Below are 23,878 nucleotides of genomic sequence, written 5' to 3'. Positions count from 1 at the left end.
TTCATGAAGACGAATGCCTCGCCGATATGCTGCCGGTATGGTTGCACTGTCGATCGGGGGATGGCATTCACGTATCGTACAGCCGTTACGGCACCTTCCATGACCACCAGTGGCGTACCTCGCTACCACATAATGCCACCCCAAACCTCAGGGTACCTCCACCTTGCTCCAAACACATACTGCGGTCAAGTTAAGTTATTCAGTATCCCTTTGTGGTTGCATACACAGTTTTTTTTCATCCCCTATGGTAACTGTGGTAGCAGCTTGATCTGTGGGACATGAAATTTCTCAGCTTACAAAATGGTAACCCATCATTCCGCCGCGATCAAGCTCACTTGTTAATGACTTTTCCATCGACGTGAAATGAATTCATTAAGCATGTTTTGCCGGTACACCCCTGGGAGTCGTTCAGACGTCTGATAGAAAAAGTTAATTCTTGTTTACTTTCCTCCACAGCCTTACAGTTTTTCAGAAACGGCATCATCTTACTTTTACTGTGGTTATGTGGGGTATTCATACACTGTCGCACTTCATGGCGAGTTATCACTCGAGCCCGCTTGTCGAAATCGCTGTTGTGAAGAAAATAAATAAATCAAATAAAAGTGCTGGCGGAGTATGATGTCGTCTCTCACACACAATGGCACCTACGTCTGCCTGCATTTCACACTTGGCAGAGGGTTTATCGAAACATGTGCAGACTATTTCTTGATCTTCCCATCCTCGTAAAGCACGAGGAATATTGAACAACTAAATACTCTCTTTTTTTTACTATGAACATTTCTCATTATATAGATATTTTCCCATTAGGATGAAAAAGTTTCGATTGAAATTTCGTGAAAAGATTTCAACGCAGGATAAACGCCTTTGCTCTCATGATTACGACCCCAAACCGCATAGCATATCAGCTACACTCTCTCTACAGTTCCGCGACAATACAAAACGAGCTGACATTCTTTGAAGTTTGTCGATGTTCTCTGTCAACGCTACGTATACGGTAAGGATCACCTATTGCTCAGCAATACGCCAGAAGAGGACGGACAGGCAGTCCCTTCAGGGCATCTGTAGTAACTTTTAAGTGTCCAGCGAACAAATCCCAGCCCTTGGATCGTCTTCCCAGAAACATTTTCTATGTGACGGTTCCAATTTAAAATGTTCATATTGTAATTTCAAGATATTTCACTGAATCGATGATTTAATATGTAACCGAGATTTAACGGATTATTTGTAGCAATCACGTGGAGCACCTCACATTTTTATTGATTAGAGACAGTTAGCACTTTCCGCACCTTACTGATATCTAGTAAAAATCGTTTTCAATTTGTGGAACATTACTAGGTCTTTTTCCACACTAATTAATAAATGGTTTCGACAGGGGACATAAATAAAACTGATTTCATATTTCTAGATTTCCAGGAGCTTTTACACCGTTCCCCAGAAGTAGTTTCTCGTCAAATTTCAAACCTGTGAATTATCGCCTCAGTTATGCGAATGGATTCGTGAAAAAAATTATGAGAAGTGTTACGACATACACAAGAGTATTAAACGGAACCAGACAGATTTTGTTACAATGATAAATCACGCAAATCTAAACTAAATACTTAGGGTTTACAGTTATGGACAATTTAAATTTGAACAATCACAGATAAATTATTTTGGGAAACATAACCAAAGACTTCGTCTTATTGGCAGAGCGTTTAGACGATACACCAGATCTAGTATGGACTGCCTACACTATATTTGTCAATCATCTTGTAGAAGTACTGCTGCGTGGTATGGAGGAGATTGAAAAAGTTCAAAGAAGAGCACTTCGTTTTGAAATGCGAAATAGGGAACCGATTGTCACAGATGTGATACACGATCTGTGGACGCAGTCACTATAACGAAATCGTTTTTCGTTGCAGTGAATCATCTTCAGGAAATTTCGATGAACAACTTTCTCCTCCACAACCGAAAATATATTGTTACTTGTATTCCTCCCTTGAGAGCGCTATATTTGAGCTTCATGTATTCACATTTTATAAAATTTAGAACACATGCTACAAGTGACAAAGACATACTCCATATCTTGTCCAGTTCGACTCTCTCCACCTTTACGGTGTTACATTGTTTTCGCAGTTTACCTGTTTTTTTATGTATATGTGCAGATTGTAGCAACGAATAGAAATCTGTAGCCGGGCTGGGATTCGAACCTGCGTCTCCATCTCACTAGGCAGATGCGCTGACCACTACACCACCCTGGCGCAGGGCTTTGCACAATTGCATGGACTATTCTAGCACGCCTCCCTCCTCAATCAAAATTGCTATATGTGCCTCAGCCCACTTGGTATTCTCCCTAAACTCGAACATCATTGCAGAGGCTCGCCAACTGCACTGAAAAAGCGGGCTATGATCAAAATAAATAAATATGTTGCTATTAAATACTATCGCTTGAGACATGTCCCGCAGTTACGCAGGGTCAGCCATCGTTAATCGGATTTGGCATGTTAATGTTGAAGGGTGGCAGGATGCCCTTCCTTCCACCACCCCGTATGGAATAGTGCAAAAGTGTTCAGATGTCTGCGAGCGGTGTAACATGGGGACCAGTCTGGTATTCACCTAGCGGAATGTGGAAAACCGCCTAAGAACCGAATACAGGCTGGCCGGCACATCGGCACTCGTCGTTAATTCGCCAGGCGGATTCGATCTGGGGCCGGCGCGCCTACCCGAGTCCAGGAAGCAGCAGGTTAGCCCTCTCGGCTACCCTGGCGGGAAATATATTGCTATTAACTAATTTTTTATATTCTTTATAGAAAATAAATTTATCCATTATTATTTCATTGTATTTTTAACCTTGTTACAATTTTATGAAATATTCTTTGTGTTTGAAAGAGAGATATCTACGTTTCTTCGCTTGATTTCATCAATACCAATATTAAATTACATAATAAGGCTTTGCCTGGCTCAGACAAGAATTAAATTATATTAAATTTCATGTAATAATATTTCCTTAATGCAATCTTAGGTCATCATGGCCCGAAGTACCCAGAGTGTATACTATTTTAAGGAGAACAGCAGGGTTAATTACCAGCGTTTAGGGTCTTAACTGAGCGTTCCTTAAATTACAAGCGCTTAGGGTCTTAACTAAACTTTCCTCTTGCCTGTGCAAGCTTATTTGTCAGCTTAGAACAGCAGTCTGTCCCCAGGCCGTCTCTCCGTTATCAGAAGGCACTCATTCCATTGACTGGAAAGTCTTAAGTCTTATACTACATGAGGGGAAAGAAAGCGGAGTCATTACCGTAACATATATTGGGTTTGCTATACCGTGTAATACGCCTGCTGTCACCGTTTCTGACTTCTGACTGTACACTAATTTCAACTGTAATGTCAGAGTCTTCGAAATTATTGAGTTTGTGGAAACCTTTTTTAAATTACTCAATATTAGGAAGCGAAATATAGTATTTTGCTCAACTTTCTGGATCAGAAGTTTCGACGATAGTTGATTGTAGTCATTACATCAGAGCCTGGATTTTTGCTATTTGTGTACTATACGTGGAACAGGTGGTTTTATGAAGTAACTTTAACTTCCAGTTTTAATCTGTGGGGCCATTATCAGTTTACTTACAGTTCATTACATTTCAGCTCAAAACATCGCACGCAGAAAATCACATATCACAGCTCACGCTGCCTCTGCTTGCACACCTGTTCAGTTATTGTTTGCCGTGACAGAAATCTCACCAAGCCTCTCGACACAATCAATTCAAAGATGTAGCTTATACACAAACATAGTGTAATACAAAGATTTCTCTGAGCTAATATAAAATAATGCTTTCTGGTTTCAAGGGCTCTATGTTCTTGTTACAACAATCCATAACTATGAAAATTAATTAAATGAAATTAAATATTTACTTCAAACATTTAAATTTTCCTTTGTGATTTGGAAAATAAGAAAAAACTTCACTAATCTCTATTGTTAGATGCAATAGAACCAGGCGTGTGATGCTTACTTACACAATCTTTATTTCAAATGTAAATCTAAAATGATCTGTCAGAATCTTACGTACGAATATGATAAGTCGTACCTGTCGATTCCGCGCTTTGACATAAAGTGAAGAAATATATTATAGCCTACAGAATGATTAGTTCCAGTAAGCTGTTCCATATTCTCTGGTGGAAATTCGCATATACTCAATTATCTTCGAATCCTGTTACAGGCCAATAGTTGTACGTAACTCTTGAGTGATGACTATTCGATAGCCTAGTTTTAAAATTTGGTGATATACGGGGCTGTCTGGTACAATGAATTGTAAGCTTCCCACCATATTTCTTTCTGTATAAAATTTACCCCAACTTTACCTCTACGTATTACAAAAACTGTGTACCCAAAAACTGTTACCCATGCATGCTAATCTTTGTGTAAACAGAATCTAATTTGAACTGAACTGTAAATGATTTGAATACTGCTCCTCTTTGTATTAAATGCGCCACTGAAGTGAAACAACTATCTGGCACTAATCTAAATTTCCACTTAACAACCGTCTTAACAACACTATTTCAGATTTCTCGAAAGCACAACACCAAACAGTAACCAGCAGCGGCTAATCTTGATTCCTATTTCTAAATAAATATTCAGACTGTTGCATACCACATGGTCCAACTGTTAATGGATAAAGCGAGATGGCTGGTTCTGAGCACTATGGGACTCAACTGCTGTGGTCATTAGTCCCCTAGAACTTAGAACTACTAAAACCTAACTAACCTAAGGACATCACACACATCCATGCCCGAGGCAGGATTCGAACCTGCGACCGTAGCAGTCGCACGGTTCCGGACTGCGCGCCTAGAACCGCGAGACCATCGCGGCCGGCGATAAAGCGAGATGAGCAGAGTTGCTGCTTCTATAAAGTGATATTCCAAAACTGCGATTTTAAAATGAATTTTGTATTCAAAAAGACGGTATAAAACTGCGCGTGATCTTCACACATAACAATGGTCTGAAAAGAACTATGCGTAACAAAGTGTACAATGATTTTAAAATGGTACAAAGTTAACTGCGAATTTCCATAAAAATCAAACAGCTTAAGCAGTTAATATCTTAAAGCATGATTCAGGGACATGGGATGGTCTTTCTCTAAGCACTGACCTAGTAAACTAAGTTAAGTAGCTGCCAATAACCCTTTTTACAAATTAGGTGTGCAGTGCAGCAGGCGAACCTCAAACAGGTAGCACTCTTCAACGGACTGCCGATGTGTGGTACCCCTCTCTCCTTCCCCCATTCCTGTTATACTTTTGTTCTTGTATTCTTACTTATTCTTGTTTTGCTCAATCAAACAATTTTTAACAATTTTTGAAGCCCAACAGCCTGGTCCCCCGCTAAATCAGATACTTTTTCTAGACTTCCCTTGTTCATACTCCTGCATTCACTGATAAGAGCAATCTAATATTCCCCTTCCATTCTTAGCATTAAAATCAGTTCTAAGAGGATGAAGTTAGTGTTGGGAAGGTGCTTCCTTTCCCTTTATTTTTAAAAAAGTTACACGGTCAGAGATAGAGAGTCTGACACACAATAAAGACTTTTTGCCGGGCTGCAGTTACTCAAAGAATAAAAACTTTCAAATATCACAAGTCCGTGAATAAAACTAATGTCTGCCGTACTCCTAAGAGAAGTCTGACCAATCATACACCACGTAGAGTCCAAGGTGGTAAAGTAGCTCAGCAAGAGGATAGACGGCACGTATATTGTAAGCATCTTGACTGAATACGACTCTGCGTCTTGTAGCTGTGCGAGCAGCTTTATCCCGCTCCGTAGACCACAGGACCGTGCCACACGACGTACGGTTTCTGAGGAGGGCATGTCGCTGCCCCGTTGTGGTGTGCTCGCTACGTGATGTGTGTATGTGGCGCTGCCGTTGTGGTAGTGAGTGAGGGGTCTTGTTGAATGATTCGCTAACTACTGCACTCAGTTTTCCCACTCACGAATGAGAGGTTGGAGGCCACCCTGCTACACACGCACTTCTATGTTTGTGATCCTGGCCACTCGGCAAATTATACAGTTACGGAACGCAACGTTGCCATGGAAAACGAGCGCGAAAGCTGTTTATACTCGTTTAGTAGTGAAATCCGCAACTGTGACAGTATCCAGCTGTTCGAGGTGGTTGACTCATTTGTAAGTGGAAATTTTCGTACGGCGATTAGCGGAGAAGTGATACGTATGACTTCTTTTGCCGACACTCTGGTTATTTCTTCTTCTCATACTGTCTCGGTGAGGACCTATCCTAACATCCCTGGATCTAGGTTGCACTCATATCCTTTTCCGTTTTATATTTTTGAACACTGAATACTGAGACAAAAATTGGCTGACAGTTGGGGCAATTTGAGAAGCTCGAGAAATACGTAGTGGCGTCGTCTGTCCCAGGGTTTGTCCCGACAGAAAAGTTGTAAAGTCTCTTTCTCTGCAGCCTGCAGCTCCCTGACTGGGGCCTTCTGAATCGCTGCAGGCCGCTAAAGTCGCCATGTTGACCCTTCGTTCCCTGGGACTTTTGTCTCATGTGAGATAATGAAAACTATTCAATAAATAAACACCTGAAAGTTTCAGATTTGCCCGTTAAAATTATTCTCTTCACGTCAATATCGATTTAACACTCTAACAGGTCTCGTATTATATTTAATCTACTCGGAAACTGAACATAATAAAGTTGATTTAAGAAAACGGCTGTGACGAACATATTAATAAGATATTTAGGCACAACCGTCTTCTATAGCTTGAATTAGAAAATATTAGCAATATTAAAATGCACGGTGATCCTAAAGTCCGTTAACATTTGACGTAAAATCGTTTCCTCGAAACGCCTGTCAGCTGGTAACACTTCCCACCAGTAGAAGTACGGAGGGTAGTTGGGATCTTCGAGGAAATGGTGTCACGTGCGTGGCACATCGCTCGTCGCACAGGAAGGCTGTCCATGGAAGAGGGAGTTTGTGTACAGGAAGGAGCACGAAACTTGTCGTAAACTGCAAGCAGCAAGCGCCTTGGCAGCGAGACACTTTGAAGTGCTGCTGTTGCTCCGTAAACAGCCCGCGGCTGAGCGCGCCGCAGCTGCTTACCGGGCGCCGACCTGGATTTCTCGATGGCTCCGACACCATCTACCCTAAATTACGGCATTATTAAAATTTTAATAACTCTTCCGGGAGAGGGAGGCCAAAAACTGTACAAAGGTGCCGAAGTCAGACCAGAGCTGTTAATAATGAATGTACAAGGCAATTATCCTTTGTCGACGGCGATAGCAATTCAGCTGCGTGACGAATATTGGCGAAATGAAACACTTCAGAAGCCGAGCTTTCTACTGAGAGTTTAGGTTACTTTGATCTTATTTCCGTGCTTGTTTTCCTTATAATGAGGAGAAAACGGACAGTCGGTAAGCAGTTCATCGCCAGCTATGTTAAGGTCATATCGGAACGGGAAGGGGAAAAATAGCAGTTAGAATAAACAGTTTATTCGAGGGTTGGTAATGTCGCCATGGTTACTTGGCACAAACTGAGTAACTATTGATGGAATATTAACCATGCAGTAGATTAGATTGCTCTAAATAAACGTCCGACATCACACAAAGACATCTTCCTCCAGACCGATATTGTTCCACATTTCTACAAGCATTCGATAATTGAGCCAGCATTTACACAGTTTAATTGTTTCTTATTTCTTTTCAACACTGTAAGACATTTTAACGTGTATCTAATTGTGCTGAGTTGTAATTTTTCAAAACCAAACTTAGCTTCTTTTAGTAGATCCCATTGCTTAATTTTCGTTAGTATATGTGAGCTAAGCTAGCAATGAAATTAATAGTAATTCGACAACATATTTGCATTTCGAGCGTTGCGGATGGTGCAAATCAGTTTCAGTCATATTTTTAGTGTGAAGCTGTAGTGGGAGTACAGGAGCCTACTCACATCGCCGCGCAATCTTTCTTTTTTATTGATACTGGAACAACCAGAAGCAGTACATCCCTGCCTCGATTTTGAACCTAATGAGGACATTAGTTTCTTTCAGCACAGGAATTCATACTGTGCATCTGTAGGTAGGCCGCAGATACACTAGTCTTTGCATCAGATATCTCTACTACAGAGGAGATACATGTAGCCCAACAAATGTAAGAAATGTTCTTTTATTTGCTAATTCAGCAGTGGCATACCCACTAGAAGACGTTGTACTTGCTAGAAAGGTTTTTAGCTCCACATGCCGATCTTCTTAAAATTTGAAATCGTTCACTTCTTCTTGTATACCTATATTTTTAATTCCTCTTAGTAATGTACTTGTTATTCTCGAACAGTGCGTATTCAAGGACGGAACAGTAACGGACATGTTTACCAAGTTTGGTTGAAATCAGTCCACTGGTTTAGCAGAAGGTGTAGAATACACACACACACACACACACACACACACACACACACACACAAACACACACACACACATACATGCACATTTTTATAATGTATGTGAATATATAAATTAGTTTCACGTCATGACGTGAAAAAATCTAGCCGAATATTTTCTACTGGTATCTCTGATTTTCCCTATAGATCGAGATGCTATATAAATAGTTCGTTTTTAAACTTCCACATATTAAGAGTCGCATTAGGTAAAGCTCATTCTATGATATCTAACTATTTCCAACTGAACGTGAGAAACTGTTGATCAGAATGTTGAAATTGTTTGGCCGTCGTGCAAATACGTATACGACACGATCGTTTGGCATATTCTACCCGAAACTTGTTTTACCTCTATTGTAATTCAGCACAAGAGTAGAATGAAGGCGGTTGTCGGACACTACTATCAGTATTAATATGTAACTCACAAGAATTAGACTTCCGGAGTGAGCCACCGTATTCACAGTTTGTGATCGTTTATCGGTAGCATATTTTTCTCCTGAATACAAAGAAGATCTCATATCGTTACCACCCATGCCGTGAGGCAAAACCCAATCACACGGTCGGGAAGTTCACAGTTCCCCATATATTTCCATTTTCTCCGCAGAGAACATCATACATCAGCTGCCAAGGCAACGATACAGTTTCTTTCAATTTTTCCTTACTGTTCAGTTTGAAAATAGACTAACTCACCTCAAAACTGGATCACCAAGATAATAAATCCCTTGTGAGAGTCAACAATATTTTCATTAAAATTACCCATTCATCGGAATCGGAAATCCCATGGTACCGGATAACAGCAAAAAATTAATACAAAAAGATTTTTTTAAGTTAACATAAAATACCAAGTGTACTTTTTGTGAGGAAACAGGGAAGTCTCGTGAGAAATGAATATAGTAAAGTCTGATCCAGATCAGTGAATAGAGATTTTAACTAGCTGGGAGCTGTTCTGATGTTACTGTTTATTGCTGCCTCAAAAAGTGTTCGAACAAAAGTCAAGCGATGCAATATTATCTTTCACATACAAGGTGTGTTTACAAAATAACGAGAATTCTTATCTCTATTTTTTTCTTTTTTGGGAAAGAAATTTAATTCGTTTATGTTATCCTCTTGAAAACAGTCCCCATTATATATTACACGCTTATGCCAGCACTTTTTCTAATCCCCGGAACATTGTGGTACTTGAGTTCTGGGGTAGCTTTCAGTTTTCTCACTGTTGCTCCTTTAATGTCATGTATTCTCGTGAACCAACGGTCCATTAAGATTATGTTTATTTCGGAGGCCAATACGAAGATCACAGGTGCCATGTCTAACGAAAATGGAGGCTGGGCCATCGCTACAGTATTGTTGGCCATCAACTCACAACATGTAACTAAGTGTTAGCAGTTGCATTAACGTGATGGAATATTCATGAACTGCTTCGCTATAAATCAGAATTATTTTTCATATTGATTCACGCAAGCCCTGTTATAATCGTACGCAGTACGCCTTATTGATGGAACTCCAAGTAAGAACTCATAATAGACTATACTCATAAAATCTAAGAACACAATGAGTATAACATTCACTTATCAGCGCACTTGTTGATATTTTCCGCTTTGTCTATCCAAAAATATTCCATTGAGGCGACGCCGAGCCTCAATTCGACTCCACATCTGTAAACTACAGTTCACCACCTGTTTCGATATGTTTCAGTAGTTCTCCATTGTTGTTGACTTCAGGTAGCGACTGCTGAGCACCTTATATTCGCTGCCGTTTTTGTTTCGAAATTCAGTAGTTTCTAAACAAGTTTTTCAGTCAGGCATTTCGTAATTAAAATATCCAAACAATTTCATGGCATGAGCCTCTTAATATGGCAACATCATCAGCGACAGAGATAGCGATACGGCGATCGCTTACAACCCTTTCTTTCACTTTTTTTCACCATTTCTTCGGTTGATGCTGATCTGGTGTGACCAGCGCTCTCTTCATCTTCAATGTCTTTAGGGTGTTCTCGGAATCGCTGTATAACGCGTATACCTTCGTTTTCCTTATAACAGATTGACGAAAAGTAATACTAAATAATACTAAAACTTTTCTGAGTTATATTCCGCACTTTTAGCAAAATCTAGTACAAATTCTTTGATATTTTTTATACAAAATAAAGAATAGCCAGTACTATCAAATCAAATTAATCTTTTTGACAGTTGACAATAGGTTAAATAACCAATATGGTTAACTTTGAACAGATCCTTTTCAGATATGTTTACCAACCCCCGCAACGAACAAAGGTGCGAATCGTACTAATGTACCAAGCGCAGTTACAGAATTTCCACTATTTTTTGGACACACTTCACAATTAGTCATTCCGCTGGAGATATCACTCTCATACCGTGTAGCAGCGCCTCTGGCCTTGAAAAAGAGCTCTATTTGACAAGGAAAAGGATCTAAAAGTTCCCTTATCTGCACAATATATGACGTTCCCCGTGTGCTGGTCGAGATTATCGATAATGTAAGAAATAGGGCACACTGATAGAAAAAAAAACATTATATAAGAACATCAATCTTTCTGCTGAGATTATGATTATACACTCCTGGAAATTGAAATAAAAACACCGTGAATTCATTGTCCCACGAAGGGGAAACTTTATTGACACATTCCTGGGGTCAGATACATCACATGATCACACTGACAGAACCACAGGCACATAGACACAGGCAACAGAGCATGCACAATGTCGGCACTAGTACAGTGTATATCCACCTTTCGCAGCAATACAGGCTGCTATTCTCCCATGGAGACGATCGTAGAGATGCTGGATGTAGTCCTGTGGAACTGCTTGCCATGCCATTTCCACCTGGCGCCTTAGTTGGACCAGCGTTCGTGCTGGACGTGCAGACCGCGTGAGACGACGCTTCATCCAGTTCCAAACATGCTCAATGGGGGACAGATCCGGAGATCTTGCTGGCCAGGGTAATTGACTCATACCTTCTAGAGCACGTTGGGTGGCACGGGATACATGCGGACGTGCATTGTCCTGTTGGAACAACAAGTTCCCTTGCCGGTCTAGGAAGGGTAGAACGATGGGTTCAATGACGGTTTGGATGTACCGTGCACTATTCAGTGTCCCCTCGACGATCACCAGAGGTGTACGGCCGGTGTAGGAGATCGCCCCCCACACCATGATGCCGGGTGTTGGCCCTGTGTACCTCGGTCGTATGCAGTCCTGATTGTGGCGCTCACCTGCACGGCGCCAAACACGCATACGACCATCATTGGCACCAAGGCAGAAGCGACTCTCATCGCTGAAGACGACACGTCTCCATTCGTCCCTCCATTCACGCCTGTCGCGACACCACTGGAGGCGGGCTGCACGATGTTCGGGCGTGAGCGGAAGACGGCCTAACGGTGTGCTGGACCGTAGCCCAGCTTCATGGAGACGGTTGCGAATGGTCGTCGCCGATACCCGAGGAGCAACAGTGTGCCTAATTTGCTGGGAAGTGGCGATGCGGTCCCCTACGGCACTGCGTAGGATCCTACGGTCTTGGCGTGCATCCGTGCGTCGCTGCGGTCCGGTCCCAGGTCGACGGGCACGTGCACCTTCCGCCGACCACTGGCGACGACATCGATGTACTGTGGAGACCTCACGCCCCACGTGTTGAGTAATTCGGCGGTACGTCCACCCGGCCTCCCGCATGCCCACTATACGCCCTCGCTCAAAGTCCGTCAAGTGCACATACGGTTCACGTCCACGCTGTCACGGCATGCTACCAGTGTTAAAGTCTGCGATGGAGCTCCGTATGCCACGGCAAACTGGCTGACACTGACGGCGGTGGTGCACAAATGCTGCGCAGCTAGCGCCATTCGACGGCCAACACCGCGTTGCCTGGTGTGTCCGCTGTGCCGTGCGTGTGATCATTGCTTATACAGCCCTCTCGCACTGTCCGGAGCAAGTATGGTGGGTCTGACACACCGCTGTCAATGTGTTCTTTTTTCCATTTCCAGGAGTGTATTTCACTGTCTATTATTCAACGATTGATTTTCTGGAGAGGTAAAACAGGACGGCACAGTGTGCTGGTTTTAACAAACTCGAAGTGACTGCGTTACGGAGAAACACAGTGTGGTAGTTTTAAGGAAGTAATCGTTTAAAAAAAGCAGGATATTTATAATCTTACTTTGAGCTTCCATGACGCAACTTGTTTCTGGAATTTATCGGAAATATACGTTGTGGTTAATAATGACACGAAATGATAAGGTACGTCTAGATAGTAAAAAATAATGTAGAGCATTATTCACTTGGAACAACAAAGTTAAATTGCTGCTTCAGACTTCACTTTACTATCTTGTGTTTCAACCAATGGAGGGACATATAGAGAAGATCAAACTTCACTTGCGTATACGAACTCCACTGTTCCTCGAGAACCAACATAGTTCTACGTCCATAGCCCGTCTAGTCCGTAAGCCGCCTTAAGAATTGGGGCGACTGAGGCTGACGTAACATCTGATACCACTATAATAAACCAGTTTTCGTCTTCCATTAGCTAATAGAGCGTAGACGAACGACAGTCGATAAGCCTCCACATAAGAACCGGACAAAATGTTACTAGGCGCTTCAGTCCAGAACCACGCGACTGCTACGGTCGCAGGTTCGAATCCTGCCTCGGGCATGGATGTGTGTGATGTCCTTAGGTTGGTTAGGTTTAAGTAGTTCTAAGTTCTAGGGGACTGATGACCTCAGCAGTTAAGCCTCATAGTGCTCATAGTCATTTGAACCATTTAGTAGCCGATTGCAGCCGTGTAGTGTGGTCCAAAGAATCAAGATTTTACCTCGTTTCAAGACAAGGCGCAGCGTGCACCGATGGCGCAGTGAGGCGTTCCACCCGTTGTCTGTGGAGGGTCAAGTTCACGCAGGGGGTTGTCCTGTGATGTTTTTTGCATGTATTTCGAACCTTACCGTGAATATGAATCAAGACATTTTTGTAAACATTCTCAGTGAGCAGCTGTAGCCGTTTGTTCTACTCTTTATCATGGGAATGCCGTGGACATTCCGACCTTCCAAGAGGACAATATGCATATTAGCAAGGCTGTACACATACAGTGACCAGTCATGACATTACGATAGTCTACCTAATGGCCGGTATGTCCACCTATCACACGAATAACCTCAACGACAGGTCGTGGCACAGAAGCAATGAGGGCATGGTACCCGCCCTGATAGCTGGGTGGTCAGCGTGACGGACTACTTTCCTAAGGGGACCGGGCTCGATTCCCGGCTGGGTCGGGGATTTTCTCCGCTCAGGGATTGGCTGTTGTGTTGTCTTCATCATCATTTCATCCCCATCCGGCGCGCAGGTCGGCCAGTGGGGTGTCGAATGTAATAAGACCTGCACCAAGGCGGCCAGACGTGCCCCGTAAGGGGCCTCCCGGCCAATGACGCCAAACTCTCATTTCCAGTGAGGCCTTGGTAGGTCGCTGGGGGGTGTTGGCACTGTATCTGCACACACAAGTCACCTAATTCTCGTAAATCGCGCGGAGGGGGCGATGAACTCTGACACCACTTTCAGTCACATCCCAGATGTGTTCGATCGGGATCAGATCTGGCGAGTTGGGGGGTGGGCACATTAATTTGAATCCGCCACTGGGTTCTTCGAATCACTCAATCACACTCATGGTCTTGTGACATGGGTCATTATCTTGTCGAAAAATGCCACTGTCGTCAGGAAAGGTGGTCGTCATAGAGGGGTGTACGTGGTCTGCAGCCAGTGTACGATACTCTTTGGCCATCATGGTGCCTTGTACGAGCTCCACTACCCATGGAGGCCTGCAGCCAGTGTACGATACTCTTTGGCCGTCATGGTACCCTGTACGAGCTCTACTACCCATGGAGGCCCACGTGAATATTCCCAGAGCATAATCGAGCCATCGCCAATTTGTCCTAGTCTCGCTGTACAGGTGTTAAGGGACTGCTCCTCTGGAAGACAACGGATGTGATCCTTCCCGTCAGCGGGATTAAACAGACCGTACTACGCTCCGCCACTGCGTCAACCTTCAGTGACGACGCTCACGTGCCCGTTTCAGTCGTAGTTGCCGATGTCGTGGTGTTGACATTGGCACTTGCGTGGGTCGTCGGATGCAGGGGCCCATCGTTAGGAGCGTTCGCTGCACCGTGTGTTCAGACACACTTGTACGCTGCCCAACATCAAAGTCTGATGTTAGTTCCGCCACAGTGCGCCGCCTGTCCTGTTTTACCAGTCTGCGCATCATACGACGTCTGAAAATTGTAATGAGGCGTGGCCGCCCAACCTCACGACGTCTAGACGTGGTTTCACCTTGGTTTCGCCACGTGTTGAAGACACTCACCATATCACATCTCGAACACCCGACAAATCGTGCAGTTTTCGAAATGTTCGTGCTGTGCCTCCTGACAATGACAATCCGCCCTCGGTCAAACCCAGATACACTCCTGGAAATGGAAAAAAGAACACATTGACAGCGGTGTGACAGACCCACCATACTTGCTCTGGACACTGCGAGAGGGCTGTACAAGCAATGATCACACGCACGGCACAGTGGACACACCAGGCAACGCGGTGTTGGCCGTCGAATGGCGCTAGCTGCGCAGCATTTGTGCATCGCCGCCGTCAGTGTCAGCCAGTTTGCCGTGGCATAAGGAGCTCCATCGCAGTCTTTAACACTGGTAGCATGCCGCGACAGCGTGGACGTGAACCGTATGTGCAGTTGACGGACTTTGAGCGAGGGCGTATAGTGGGCATGCGGGAAGTCGGGTAGACGTACCGCCGAATTGCTCAACACGTGGGGCGTGAGGTCTCCACAGTACATCGATGTTGTCGCCAGTGGTCGGCGGAAGGTGCACGTCCTCGTCGACCTGGGACCGGATCGCAGCGACGCACGGATGCACGCCAAGACCGTAGGATCCTACACAGTGCCGTAGGGGACCGCACCGCCACTTCCCAGCAAATTAGGCACACTGTTGCTCCTGGGGTATCGGCGACGACCATTCGCAACCGTCTCCATGAAGCTGGGCTACGGTCCCGCACACCGTTAGGCCGTCTTCCGCTCACGCCCCAACATCGTGCAGCCCGCCTCCAGTGGAGTCGCGACAGGCGTGAATGGAGGGACGAATGGAGACGTGTCGTCTTCAGCGATGAGAGTCGCTTCTGCCTTGGTGCCAATGATGGTCGTATGTGTGTTTGGCGCCGTGCAGGTGAGCGCCACAATCAGGACTGCATACGACCGAGGCACACGGGGCCAACACCCGGCATCATGGTGTGGGGAGCGATCTGCTACACTGGCCGTACACCTCTGGTGATCGTCGAGGGGACACTGAATAGTACACGGTACATCCAAACCGTCATCGAACCCATCGTTCTACCATTCCTAGACCGGCAAGGGAACTTGCTGTTCCAACAGGACAATGCACGTCCGCATGTACCCCGTGCCACCCAACGTGCTCTAGAAGGTGTAAGTCAACTACCCTGGCCAGCAAGAACTCCGGATCTGTCCCCCATTGAGCATGTTTGGGACTGGATGAAGCGTCGTCTCACGCGGTCTGCACGTCCAGCACGAATGCTGGTCCAACTGAGGCGCCAGGTGGAAATGGCATGGCAAGCCGTTCCACAGGACTACATCCAGCATCTCTACGATCGTCTCCATGGGAGAATAGCAGCCTGCATTGCTGCGAAAGATGGATATACACTGTACTAATGCCGACATTGTGCATGCTCTGTTGCCTGTGTCTATGTGCCTGTGGTTCTGTCAGTGTGATCATGTGATGTATCTGACCCCAGGAATGTGTCAATAAAGTTTCCCCTTCCTGGGACAATGAATTCACGGTGTTCTTATTTCAATTTCCAGGAGTGTAGATCGCGCGCCATCCTCATAGAACACACAGATATCAAACTCACTGATACTGCGTGCACCGTGCGTGTGTCTGAATAGCGGTCATTCTTCGCCAGCTGACGCTGCCATCACCTGGATGGGTTTGTCGGTAGTAGCTCGGTGATCATTATGTTTTGGTTGATCAGTGTATGTTCCTGAGTTGACGGAAGCTCATCCTACAACACTTACTCTATTCCTCTAAATCACTCTGTCGTAATCGCATATAAATTGCCTAGGACTCTTTCTGGAAGACGATGAAACGTAGTTATCATTACTTCAGCTTTCTGGTAGCTCTGTTGTGGTTGTTGTGGTCTTATGTTCTAAGACTGGCTTGATGCAGCTCTCCACGGTACTCAGTCCTGCGCAAGCCTCTCCATATCCGAAAAACTATTGCAGCTTAAGTCCTTTTGAATCTGCTTATTGTACTCATCACTTGGTCTCCATCTATAATTGCTAACCCTCCTCCCACACTTCCCTCCAATACTAAAATGGTGGTCTCTTCATGTCTCTAAACGTATACTATGAACAGATCCCTTATTTTAGTCATTCATGCCAAAAATTTATTTTCTCTCAAGTTCTGTTCAGTACTAACCCACTGATTACAGCATGGCCTGACCTTCGGAATTCTTCCGTAGCAAAACAGCTCTCTTTATCTGAACTGTTTATCGTCCGTGTGTCACTTCCATACAAGGGCACAATCCAGACAGATGCCTTCGGAAAACTCTTCCTAGCACTTAAATCCACAGACTTTTCTGACATTCCTGTTACAAACTTTTAAAGCCTGTAGAAGGGAGTGAGTACATAATATTTTGAATAGGAACTCCTGTTCGGCGACGCTTTCGATTCAGATGTTTAACTCATCCACTTCTGATAGAGCAACTGAATTAGGCATAACACAGTGACATTATTACGTACAATTCTGAAGGAAACATAACGAAGCATCCATTTATCACTTAAGCACATTTTTTTGTATTAACACTTAAACATTACGTGTTTACATTATTTAAGAAGAAAAAAACAACATATTGCTCCTAAAGAATAGTACTGACGCATAACAGCAGCGACTGAATGTGGCGACCGCGAACGTTGTTTCTTACGAAGTATGTTCTGGTACAAATTCTCCACCTCATATGGTGTCTTTTCAGCTTATAATGCAGCAGCCAGAATTAGTGTCAACAAATCTTCCTCTGTCTCTATAATGGTCTCGTAAATTATGCTTAGCATACGAGACTACAAGAAGTACTCCATAGGAGTAAAATCCGGCGATCGTAGCGGCCACGTGGTTGACCACCTCAGCCTATCCATCTGCCACGACATCGTCTGTTGAAGTGTTCCGAACCGCACGTCAGAGGTGAGATGGTGCAAAATCGTACTGAAACCACATTTCATGACGGACATTCAGCGATACGGCTTCTAAAAGTGGGTTCAGTAGGAAGATTAGGTATGCAGAGCCATGTAGCTGGAGCGGAAGGAGGTATGTCCCAATGACATGACCGTCCAGAATACGCGCCCAAACGTTAATACCAAAAAGTGCTGACATCCCTGAAAAAACGTTGCACGAGGGTTTTCATATGCTCAAACATGGCTGTTTCACGAATTCAGATCACAGTCTCTAGTGGACTTGCATTCATCTACGTACAGAAGTTGGCCTGGAAACAGCGGTGTATCGATAAGCTGTGAGGGAACCACGTACTGTAGACAACGCGTTGCTTCCTATTCTAATTCCCTCATCATTATCTGATTTAATTCCACTAGATTCCATTATCCTTGATTTGCTTTTGTTGATGTTCATCGTATAACCCTCTTTCAAAACATTGTCCATTCCTTTCAACTGCTATTCCAAGTCCATTTGCCGTCACTGACTGAATTACAGTGTCATAGGCAAACCTCATAGTTTTTATTCTTCTCCCTGCACTTTAATCCCTTTTCCTAATATTTCTTTTCTTTCCTTTACCGTTTGCTGAATGTGCATATTGAATAACATCGAGGATGGGCTACAACCCTAACTCACTCCCTCCTCAACCAACGCTTCACTTTCATGCTTCTTCACTCTCATAACTGCCATCTGCTTTCTGCAAAATTTCTAAATAGCATTACGCTCCCTGTATTTTATCCCTGCTACTTACAGAATTTCAGCAAGTGGCAGAACACTTAGAAGATGCAACAGGTCTACCAAAGAGACTGCTTACACTACGCGTGTCCGCCCTATTCTGGAGTGTTGCTGTGCGTCGTGGGATCCGAATCAGGTGGGACTGACGGATGACATCGAAAAAGTACAAAGAAGTGCAACTCGTTTTGTATTATCGCGAAATAGGGGAGATAGTGTCAAGTGTCACAGACATAATTCGTGATTTGGTGTGGCAATTATTAAAACAAAGGCGTTTTTCGTTGCGACGGTATCTTCTCATGAAATTTCATTCACCAGTTTTCTCTTCCGATTGCGAAAACATTCTGTTAGCACCCACCAATATAGGGAGAAATGATCATCACGATAAAATAAGAGAAATCAGGGCTCACACAGAAAAATTATAGTGCTCGTTTTTCCCGCGTGCCGTTCGAGAGTGGAACGGTAGAGAGACAGAATGAAAATGGTTCAGTGAACCCTCTGCCAGGCACTTTACTGTGAATAGCAGAGTAATCACGTAGATGTATTACAGTCGCCATTGTCAAAAGCTATCTCCAAATGTACAGAAGCTATAATCGCAGGTTTGCCTTTCCCTAGACTATCTTGCAAGACAAGTTGTAGTATAATTATTGACTCGCGTGTTCCTTCATTTCTCGGAAATCCAAATTGATCTTGCCCAAGGTCGGCAAATTATCCTAAAGGCAAACACACACACACTCATTCCCGAGGGTGGACTCCAACCTCCGCAGGGACCAGCCGCACAGTCCATGACTGCAGCGCCCCAGACCGCTCGGCCAATCCCGCGCGGCCACGAATGGAGCGATTTTTCTAGACTATACTCGGAATTTGGACGCTGTCTCCTGTGGGTCACTATATATTTTTTTCAGTGTGCTTAATTCTTAATTGCCGCAGGAATCTAATACACGGTCTTTCTTTCAGATTGTGGGTGGCAGTCATGGATTATCTGCGAGGTAATGAGTGCCGCAGTTCCTGTCGCGTGCCGAAGCACAGGACTGCCACAGCATCAGTGGTGGTACGTTGCTGCCGTCTGTTCCACGACTACGGAGTGCTCACCGTGATGAACCCGCTGCCGGAGTGAGTATCGTTCGACATGTGGCGAGTGACTGTTACGACGTTCCTATGCGCTCTACTACTCACTTAATGGTGTCTTTCGCCGCAGCTATGATGTGAACCGCACTCATGACTTAAGTTGCTAGCGGACATACGTGTAGCTGCTCCTCGACTCTGTAGGCATTTATTGATTCTAGTCGTTTTCTTCATCAATTTTCCTCCTATAGGGTAACTCCTGCGTATCCTCGGTTCAGCACTCGAAGACACCTATTTAGTGAGTATCAAACACACTGTTTGCCATCTCACGTTCAAGAGGTGTAAGAAGGGCTTACGCTTACCGAAAAATCTAGTCACTGTGACAGCTACATAATGCAGGTGCGAACGTAGGGAGTGGCTACGCAATACGTGAGAGACTGTGTAATGGCAGGCAGCTTTGGCGATAAACTGAGTAGTTAGAAGTCACCCGTGAAGTTTCCTTACCTCAGAATTGTGCCAAAGAGTGAATGGTAACGTTTTAGGTGATTATCGTCTGTTGAATAGTGAGGCGGAGAAAAGCAGAGAGACAAAGTGGTGTGTCAGCGTCGCAGGAGACAAGCGGCAAGATAGAGCGCAGTGACGCACTGCTGTCAGCCGTATCGGCGATGCGGACGCCCGCTTCGCCGCCTGCCAGTGAGAACCTGCCGGCGGCGACCACGGACTGAGAACAGCGGCCAGCTGCCAGCGGCCGGCCGGGCGCGGCTCCTTTGATGAATCTCGCGCTGTCCGCGGCGCTGCACAACGCCTCCGAGGGCGCGGCCGTGGGCTCGCCCTTCCTGCCGGCCAGCTTCTTCAACGCCACCTCCTGGTCTGCGGGGGCGGGCGCCAACGGCAGCGTCGCCGCCGCCCCCGACGTGGGCGACGTGCCGCAGGTGCCCGCCTACATCCGCACCGCCTCCACCGTCGCCTGCGTCATCATCATGAGCATCGGCGTGGCGGGCAACGCCATGGTGCCGGCCGTGATCCTGCGCAGCCGCGACATGCGCAACTCCACCAACATCTTCCTGGTCAACCTCAGCGTCGCCGACCTGCTCGTGCTCCTCGTCTGTACGCCCACCGTCCTCGTCGAGGTCCACTCGCGCCCAGAGGTCTGGCTGCTCGGAGAGACCATGTGTGAGTACGACCGCAAAGCGCTTTTGCACTGCTATACAGCACTCCGTCTTCAGGCCACAAGTGGCCCATCGGGACCATCCGACCGCCGTGTCATCCTTAGCTGAGGATGCGGATAGGAGGGGCGTGTGGTCAGCACACCGCTCTCCCGGTCGTTATGATGGTATTCTTTGACCGGAGCCGCTACTAGTAGGTCAAGTAGCTCCTCAATTGGCATCACGAGGCTTAGTGCTCCCCGAAGGTAACAGCACATGGCGGCCCGAATGGTCACTCATCCAAGTGCCGGCCACGCCCGACAGCGCTTAACTTCGATGATCTGACGGGAACCGGTGTATCCACTGAGGCAAGGCCGTTGCCTACAGCAATACAGGGCGAAAAGTATTTAACCAACAAACTGTGGGTGCTTGTAGGGGACATCAAAACAAATATTTTTCTCTAATGTAATTTTTTCCTACGAGTAGTATTTAAACCGGTAGAGGAAGATTTCTCTGGTCGCAAATTAATTAAACCAACAAAAATTTTTCCATTTTTTATCGTTCAAATGGTTCAGATGGCTCTGAGCACTGAGGTCATCAGTCCCCTAGAACTTAGAACTACTTAAACCTAACTAACCTAAGGACATCACACACATCCATGTCCGAGGCAGGATTCGAACCTGCGACCGTAGCAATCACGCGGTTCCAGACTGAAGCCCCTAGAACCGCACGGCCACACCGGCCGGCATTTTTTGTATCACCGAGAGACAACACATGAACACAACCCAATTTCAGTTCCTCTTCAGATGCAACAGGAGTTGCGTAAACAGGGTTGCGCTTCTAGCCCCACACAAAAAAGTCCAGAGGGGACATATCTGGGGATCTAGCAGGCCATGGTACAGGACCACCTGTGCCAATCCACGTTTATGGAAACTGTCGGTCCAGGAATCGACGCACACGACGACCGAAAAGTGCCGGCGTCCCGTCATATTGTAACCACATCCGTTGTCTTGTAGGGAGCGGGACGTCTTCCAGCAATTCTGGCAATTCTCTGGCGAGAAAATTGTAACAGTGCTTGCCATTTAGTGGCCTAGGTAGCAGATACGGCCCAATTAAGCAGTCCGCAACAAACACCGACCCACACATTAACGAAGAACCGCACTTGATGACCCCTAGTAACTGTGGCATATAGGTTATCCCCAGTCCAAACATGCGAATTGTGAATGTTGAAGACTTCATCACGCCCGAATGTTGCTTCATCGCTAAAGAACACAAAGGATGGAAATGTAGGATGCATTTCACTTTTTTCCAGGTGCCACTGCGAAAACTCTGTTCTGGGTGGATGATCAACTGGTTCCAGGTTGTGGGCACGCTGTAAGTGAAATGGACGTAACAATTGTTCTCGAAGGACTGTTCTTACATTCGTCTGATTCGTCCCCATGTTACGTGCAATTTTACGAATGCTGATTGAAGGTTCCCGCTTCACATGTTGTAAGACAGCTTCCTCAAATTGCAGCGTTTTTACCGTGCGACGGCGTCCCTGTCCAGGTAATCTGCTAAATGACCCGGTCTCAAGCAGACGTTGGTGACAGCAGCAAAGGTCGAATGATGCAGGATACGACGATTAGGATATTGTTCTTGATAAACGCGCTGTGCAGCTCGTCCGTTGTGGTGCGCTACGTAGTACACACCAACCATATCAGTGTACTAACTCCAGCTGTATCACTCCATTAGTAAACAGAGACCTTGCACTACTACACTGGTGGACAGCAGTTGCCTACAACTGAAGAGCATAATACGCCCTATAACAACTGAGAATCGTAATACGGCGTCTAACAACTGACGAACATAATCGGCCTCCATTGGTTTAAATAATCCTCATAGGAAAAAATGACATCAGGGAAAAATATTTGTTTTGCTATCCCCTAAAATCTCCCAGAGTTTGTCGGTTTGTCGGTTTCACTCTGTACTAGACGAAGCGACTTGACAACAAATAGTGAATCGCCTGCTCCTATTCACTCAGTGTCCTCCAGCCATTGTAGTAAAAGTACCTAGTGGAGAAATTATCCAGTTTAATACAATATCACCTGTTCTCTCTTCAGCATCAGGGGAAGTGGGGAGCATTCTTTTTGTGCACTTGGGAATCTGGGGAAATGAAGAAGCAGGCGTAGCAGCCAAGAAAGCCTGCTGGGAACACGCCGTATCAAAAATGTGGCATCGTTCGATAGCTGCCACTTCCACGCATCTGTCGGAGAGGAACGGCTGGTGGTGAAGGAAAATGAGCTGAGGTTGGTGAAATCAGTTATTCGGCTGTGGCGCTCCTCGTAGTAGTCATTCCGCTCTGATGAATGACCGTGTGTTGCCTCCTAGTTGGGCACTTTTCTCTAACGCTTGGCTTCATACTCCGGCGATATAGTGCGAGGCACATTAGGTGAGGAACTCAACTATTATACGGGCGAGCAGAATTCATTTCTACATTCACCCAGTCTCATTCATGTTTTCCACCATGGTTCTGCATTCAACATGGACGCTGTTGAGCTTCTTTTCTATTATGATTAAACTGAGCCTGTGCACTGTATTCATAAACTTACATTTACACGTAACATTAAACTCATAGTAATCTTACTTGCTAGCTCCATGTAGAAGTTGTCTTACGTTAACCATGATTTGTTATGACGTACGATTGGCCGCTATTTTAGATAGTGAGAATTTCGTTACTCTCAATTTGGAAGTTAATTTATGCGTATGTGAATTTATTATGTCTGTTATTATACATTTTAATTTACACAGTGAATCACCTAAAACCTGTACCACAAATAATGCAGAAATTGAAAGCGTTGTTGGTCTGCGACCCGTCTTGTTAACCAATCAACAGATTGTAATTAAACTTTGAAAGTTTATTTTTTGTGCAAACATAGATTTCTCTGCAATGAAAGACTGGATGTTGCATTAACAAAATGAAATTTGAGTAAATCAGAATGTCACTGATGTTTGTTGTAGCATTCAAGTGCGAGTCGTTTACGAGATATCGTATTTCGAAAAGTTCTCCCACCGACCCCTGCGTAAAAACTATGGTAGTACACACTAAACAACAACACAACTGCATAACTAGTTATGTGGATTTTGACCAGTAACGAGACAATTTATTGAGATTAACACCGGTAGCGGCAACACACGCTTGCAATCTGGTATGGAACGACTGCTGCACACGTGCTAGCATTTCAGCGGAGATATCCGAGCAAGTTACAGTAATACGTCGTTACATGTCATCGAGTATAGTCGGTA

At 45.0% G+C, this 23,878-nt stretch overlaps 1 protein-coding gene and 1 pseudogene across 1 annotated transcript in view; one reads left to right on the top strand and one right to left on the bottom strand.

The window, feature by feature from the left end:
- The window catches only part of LOC126267821 (kappa-type opioid receptor-like), a 609,253-nt gene that overhangs the window by 118,514 nt on the left and 466,861 nt on the right, over positions 1-23,878 (top strand). Inside the window, exon 2 of the mRNA XM_049973127.1 lies at positions 19,341-20,621. Within this exon, the coding sequence (XP_049829084.1) occupies positions 20,219-20,621 (403 nt within the window). The 5' untranslated portion in view covers positions 19,341-20,218. The remainder of the gene's footprint in view (positions 1-19,340; positions 20,622-23,878) is intronic.
- On the bottom strand, positions 20,858-20,975 carry LOC126268406 (5S ribosomal RNA; annotated as a pseudogene).

This window comes from Schistocerca gregaria, chromosome 4 (assembly GCF_023897955.1).
Source record: "Schistocerca gregaria isolate iqSchGreg1 chromosome 4, iqSchGreg1.2, whole genome shotgun sequence".
Taxonomy (NCBI): Eukaryota; Metazoa; Arthropoda; class Insecta; order Orthoptera; family Acrididae; genus Schistocerca; species Schistocerca gregaria.
This window is presented reverse-complemented; position numbering and strand designations above follow the sequence as displayed.